We start from the raw sequence: 6,778 nt of genomic DNA on the forward strand, positions 1-6,778 counted from the left end.
AGACTTTGGAAAGGATCAAATTTGAGATTTGGAGCTGTTGGAATCGGAAGAAAAGGGATTAATTCGTTTGAGCTGTTTAGACCAGTCCCCAAGACGTTGTCTTAGGCTGCCATGGCGTGGCGACTGGGGGACTAGCGACTGCTTTGGCATTTTGTGCCCACGACGTGGGCAAGAAAGGCCATGACGTGGAGAGCTGTTGATTAATAATTTTGACTTTGACTTTGACCGTTGACTTTTTGACCAGTTTGACTTTTGGTCAAACATGAGTAGAATTGAGCTTTGGCTAAAGATTGGTTTCAGTATGGCTTTAGGAAGCTTGGGTTGAACGTTCTGTTGTTAAGGTGGTTGTTGGGCTTTTGTTGAATAGTTCAGGTGAGTCTCTTCACTGTACTCGTTGGTCGAAGGCACTAATGCCGACCCATTGGATTATGTTTGTAGGATGCTAGTTGTCTTTGTGAAATTTGTTGATATGCCAGTATGTGATTGTTTTCTTTGTGATATTTGATGATATGCTTGTATGTGCTTATTGTCTTTTTGACTCTTGTTGATATGATTGTATGCTTAGTTGTAAAGGTCAAATAGACCCAGTACTCGTTAACGGAGACCGAATGGGATGAAATAGACCTAATACCGTTTGAAAGAGACTGAAGGGGTGAAATAGACCAATACCGGTTGAAAGTGACCGATGTGGTGAAATAGACCCAATATCGATTGAAAGAGACCAAAGGGGATGAAATAGACCCAATTTAGTTTTGTCCTGTTATGTATGTATGGTATGGGGTATTTTGGGGGACTCACTAAGTTTGTACTTACGGTTTTATGTTTACGGTTTCAAGTACTTATGTTTTCAAATGAAGGGCCTAACTTGATCACACTGTGTCCCCTGAAGATTTATTTCGCATTGACTATTTATGATTTTACTCCGATGTTTTGAGAATACTTTTATTATGACCGACATTTGGGTTAATGAATGAATGATTTTGACTTATTTAAAAATGAAATTTTTACTCGATATTTTTTAGGTGTTTCAAGATCTTTCAAATGTAATTATTTATTTATTTAATAAATGTTGATTTGGTGAAATTATCGTTCAAATTTAATTCTACACGAATAATTTACCTTTTTATAATTCTCTGATAATATTATGTATAAAGTCATTAAAATAAAAAAGATGTAATACATATTTGTTAAAATCTAGTTAATTGAAAGGGTATTATTGACAATCTATATAAATCGTAAAAACTGAATATACTTTGAATATATTTTTTTATGTAAAAATTGATATAGAGTTGACGATGAATCACTATTTCCTCCACTAAACACAATTTAAAAATTTTATAAGAATTATTTTCATAACATTCTTTATCTTCCACATCAATGTTACATTTATTTTTTCTGTCTTCCAACTCCATCCCTAACCCATCGTTCAACCTTGAATATGAGAATTCGGAGATTGAAACTACTGCATTCAAGGAATTCTCTTTTGACGGCTTGCACTTTGCGCAATAACATGTGTATGCACGATATATAAAGTAGGGGTAAGATGGACGGATACTCATGAATTTCAACCTTGAGTATGAGAATTCAAATATTGAAACTGTTGCATTCAAGGAATTCTCTTTTGACGGCTTGCACTTTGTGCAATAACATGTGTATGTACGATATATAAAGTGGGGGTCAAAAGAGGGATGGATACTCATGAAACCTACCCTGAACTCGCTTCCTTTTGGTCGGTAACGAGTGGGTGAGGTGGTGTTCCTATCGGTACCGGAGGCCATTCACATCATGTCCCACTCCTACTCCTACTCCTACTCTTGGTGCTCTTATAACTATAGCATAAAAAGTTATTATGATCTTAAATTATGATAACAATATTTATCGATCATTCATTAAATTTTTAGCAACCGTTTGGAATCTTTTTGTCATTAAGATCCGATCTTTGTGTTTGCATTTCTATTATTATATATGTATTCTCCAGTGTTGCACAGCGATACCAGATTAATAGAATGATATTATAGAATTTGCATAATGTGCTTTCGAACAGGGGATTCCACACAATATAAAAGCCAAAAGAAGAACAAGAGAAACGAAAATGATGCAAAAAAACACCACAAAACCATATTTCTTCTGATTGTTATACATTAACATTTGAACAGAACGATGTAAAAATTATATGTTCATAGTTGTATGTCGCGGCTCGCCTATGAATACAGAAGTGCACCTTGTCGTTCTTTTGTCCTTTGTAAACCATTCTTGTCTACTTAAAACGTGTATCGATTGTCAGCAATGCTCAACAATGACTACCTCCTCCCGTCGCGTAAAAGTGATTGAGACAAAGGAGCTGCACCAAATAAAAGAGAAAAATGGTGTATAGATGAATGTTGTTTAAAAATATGAAAAAGTGACAACAAACTTGAGGATATAGAAGGAAAACAAAAATAATGCAAATTTATAAAAGGTTAAGACTTGGGAAAGCCTTTTTTCCTACTTTTTGTATTATGTTCAAACGACACTTGCATTTACCTTACCGGATTAAGTCATGTATCTTGGCTAATAAATACTCCATAATGACATAATTTCTACTTGCTACATTGGATTTACAACCTTTCTAAGACGATTTTCGATGATTCATAAAAGAGGTGGGCATTCATATTTTTTGAACATGCAATAGATCCAGAATAAGCCTTTGCCCTACCCGGTCCCACATTTTGGGTGTGACAAAATATTGTAGTTACCCCGTAATAACATGTGTTTGTGCCGCCTTTTTGCTTGAGCAAATATTGCACTTGTTATCCTATTAACATTAGTTAGTGTTCTACCTATTGTGCCATTTTGGATGAGATACAAAGTACTGCAGTTTTTCTGACTGCATTCCACCCTTTTTTGAAGAAAACTATAACCATTTTTGCTATATCAACATTTGTCTGTGTCCCACCTTTTTTGGTGGACAAAATAGTGCATTTTTTGTAATAATGTCGTCATCGCGTGTCGACCTTATTCGATGATTTTGGGTGTAGACAAAATATTGTGGCTATTTTCCTATAAACATTAGTCTTGATCCTACCTTATACCACCTTTTTGGGTGGAGAAAAATATTGTAGTTTTTGTACAATTAAGATCAATCTATAATCTATGTCCCACCTTATTCTATCGACAAATTACTATAACATCACTCAAAACACAATTGTATCTTGCATACCAAACAAGGGCATAATTGAAAAGGTAAAAAAGCATACGACATACCTTCAACATTGTTTCGTGGACGAGGACTTGTCAAAGCCGTCCTCTCTGTGAGTTCAGTACAAACAAGACTAGTCAAGAGTAGACCCGCGATACAGGCACCAATCATCAACATCGCGAATACCGCATCCCACCCTTTTGTAGAAAGAAATCCGGTCAAAAGCGGACCCAAAGCCGCCCCGATAGAACCGGTGCCATCAATAATAGCGGTCACGGTTGCCAAGGCCCGTGAATCGCCTTTCAAAGAACTATGTGTCCCAAGATCGGCGGACACCGCGGTGGTGATCAGGGCATAAGGCCCGTTTATAAACAGACCCGCAATTATCATCAGGATAATGTTCATGGTCTTCGAGATGTTTCCATAAGTTCTATATAGAAGCATTGATGGGATGGCAGCGTACATAAAAGTTGCGGCAGTTGTGGCACGCGCCTTGAGTCTATCAGAAATATATCCGGCTAAAATTCCACCGAAGATTCCCCCGACATCGAATAAAGTCGACAGGTTTCCGGCCGATTTTACTGATAAACGCTCTCCACCGATCTCTGCAAGCTCACATGGTGATTTTAAATAGTTAAAATGAACCCAAAAGAGGTAAATATATAACGAAAAGTTGCAGTTTTGTGCAAAATTGGAAAAACCATCATAATCAAAGGATTATAATAATAACATCTCAATGCAAATTGTACTATGTTTGGTGTGCATCATACTGTGACCCGAACCGATGCCTATGGGAGCAAAAATTGCAAACTTTTTGGTGTGCATCATACTCGCTCTCGATATCTCTTTTTACAAAAGATGTAAATGCCACTTCTAATCGTGATCACCAAAAAACATATTAAAAAGCTAATCTAGTGCAGTCAGATAATCAATTATATAACGCTAGTGATATTTGGTAGTTTCATATTTATCTCAATAATCAGTTTACTGCAACTACACTTGTCTAATATATGAATTTGATTATTTTTACCCTAAATAATGAAATTATCATAAGCATAATCAGTTTATGCAACACATAAAACGGATTAATGCAACTTCAAATCATAACAAGCCGTTTGAATGTCATCCAGGCATCCCATAACAACACATAACAATTCCATTACAATGCTTTTTCTAGGTGCAATTTGTCCATTTATTGCTTTACAAATTAAATTGTACTTCAAATTACATTGGCTATATAGAAAATTCATATACATTCTAAGAAAATTTGCAAATGACATCTTTTTATGGCGGTGTTTCTTTTTAACTAGGCCAACATAATACAGTAAGTTGTATGTGGGTGTTTCTATTTTGTGCAAGGGCTAAATACAAGAAGTATTGATTTATTCATCACTATCACTGTATCTTAGTTCAAAATAATTGTTATATAAATCTATTCAATTATAGCAATGTTGGTAAAATATAAATTAAGCGGATTTCACTGATAATAATGGGTAATTTTCAAAATATAATGTCCTAATTAGCCAAAGTGAAACTACAATGTTATGAATGAGTAGATGTTAAGACTACAATGCCTTGATAAGAAAAATAATTATAATAGAAATAAATGAAAGTAGGATGCTACTTTTGTATTTAGCAAAAAAAAACATGCAAAAAATATTGTACCTGTTTGACTTAGATAGAAGGGCAACCAAAAGAGAAAGGTGTATGCAACAAGCTTTGAGAAAAAAAGGCATAATGCAAATGGAATTACTCCGGGGATGAAACAAGCTCCAACAAAACCAACGCCTCTTCGATTAACAGAATGAATGTGAGGAACGGGGGCCTCCTCATCATTGGATGTACCCTCTTCCCACATCGTATTATCATCATGAATCGATCCTCTCGCATTTGGAGAAGAGTCACTTGGATCCAGGAAACCTACATCTTCTGGATAAGCAGCCAAGAACAAAAACACCATGACTCCGGCTGCCATGATAAAAGCTGCAGGAAGAATAAAGCACCACCCCCAACCGTAATCAAGAACACTGGCGGCAAGAAGAGAACCACTGATATTGCCGACAGATGTATGAGCATTCCAAATCCCCATTATCAATCCCCTCCGCCTTTTACCAAACCAATTACCGATCACTGCCACCACCGATGGCCAACCGGTAGCCTGAAACAATCCGGCAACCATTTGCATCCCCAGAAAATACCAAAAATGATGAACATCCCAAAAGTAACCCATCCCGAATAATGCCACAAAGATTCCACTCCCGATCATCCCAGTTGTCAAGAATAATCGAAGATCCAAAGTATCTCCTAAATGACCAGCAACATACATCCCTAATGAATAAACCGCTAGAAATGCAACGTCTATTTCCCCTAATTTTGAAGTGCCGTCTTTCCCGTTGAATGGAGCCCATCCATCATCCGAATAAGTATCATTCGTTTTGGGGATGAAAAAGTCTCCTATCGGCCATGGCCACGGGGGAACGTTAGTATTGGAGTTGGAGTGATTGTCATGGCGAGGAGGATCCAACACGCTTTTTATAATGCTACTAGGTTTTCTCGATGCATGGTATGAAGTGTATGCAACGAATGTAACAAAGAGGGTGAGATATCTATACGTTTTCAAACTCCAATCTTTTCCCCTAATGCTTCTTATCACCAAAATCCCTGCTGGTATCCTTCTCATTCTACCCATATTTAAGCCTAATCTGCCGTCGATCGCCTAATATTATTACTAAAATAATAGACCTGAATCACTTTGTGCATAAAGAAGAAGAGGAAGAACGTTCAAACCAGGAGCAAAATTTTCCACGAATGAAATTGGTTGAATATGGAAGGCGAGGAATCTGTGTGTGCGTGAGTGTGTGAGGGGGAGATTGAGAGCTTTTGGCGCAGTTTAAGTGACCGCGAAGTTGGGGGAGAGGCAATTTGACATGAGGAAAGGCACGTCGCGTGGCGTTTAACTGTGGATTCGGTTTCTCTCTCCCTAATATTTGCCAAATGACATGTTTTCTTCATTTCTCACTCATAATCGAGTGATACAACGCGACGATTGTGGATTCTCTTTTCTAGCCCAAATTTCTGTTTGTGGAACGTTGTAATTACAAGCGGTTTTCTATAAGCACCCCTCCTCGTTTTCCAATTCCACCCCTTTTGATTTGATTTTTTGTCTTTTGTTGTTTTTTTGTTTTTTATTTTTTTCCTGTTTTGTTTTTTATTTTTGTTGTTTTTAACTCTTTTTTAATTTATATTATTATTATTATTATTATTACATTTTAATATTATTATTATTGTTGTTATAAATTTCGCACAAAATTTTAACATCCGGACGACATTATAAATTCGAACGGCTATATAAAATTGGTTTTTAAATATTTTATTATATTTTAATATTAATATTATTATTGTTATTATTATTTTAAATTTCGAACAATATTTTATAAATCGGACATTATAAATTCGAACGACTATATAAAATCGGAACAAAAGCAAAGTTTGTTCCTATTAATTACGAATATTAATTGGTACGGTATTACAATTGTGTGGTGCGTTGTGCGAATTGAAAACATTTAGTCGAGCACTATACAATGTTTCCGATTTTATATA

At 36.0% G+C, this 6,778-nt stretch overlaps 1 protein-coding gene across 1 annotated transcript; it reads right to left on the reverse strand.

Moving 5' to 3' along the window:
• Positions 1 to 2,056: 2,056 nt before the first annotated feature.
• On the reverse strand, positions 2,057 to 6,107 carry LOC145132510 (putative glycerol-3-phosphate transporter 4). The gene is made up of 3 exons (XM_079067308.1): positions 4,844 to 6,107; positions 3,244 to 3,783; positions 2,057 to 2,341 (listed from the first exon to the last, which is right to left on the reverse strand). Exons 1-3 carry the CDS (start codon positions 5,865 to 5,867, stop codon positions 2,301 to 2,303), a joined length of 1,605 nt encoding a protein of 534 aa, XP_078923434.1. The 5' UTR covers positions 5,868 to 6,107; the 3' UTR covers positions 2,057 to 2,300.
• Positions 6,108 to 6,778: the final 671 nt, after the last annotated feature.

Source organism: Lactuca virosa, chromosome 8, assembly GCF_052849685.1.
Source record: "Lactuca virosa cultivar CGN04683 chromosome 8, Lactuca_virosa_CGN04683_v6, whole genome shotgun sequence".
Lineage (NCBI taxonomy): Eukaryota > Viridiplantae > Streptophyta > Magnoliopsida > Asterales > Asteraceae > Lactuca > Lactuca virosa.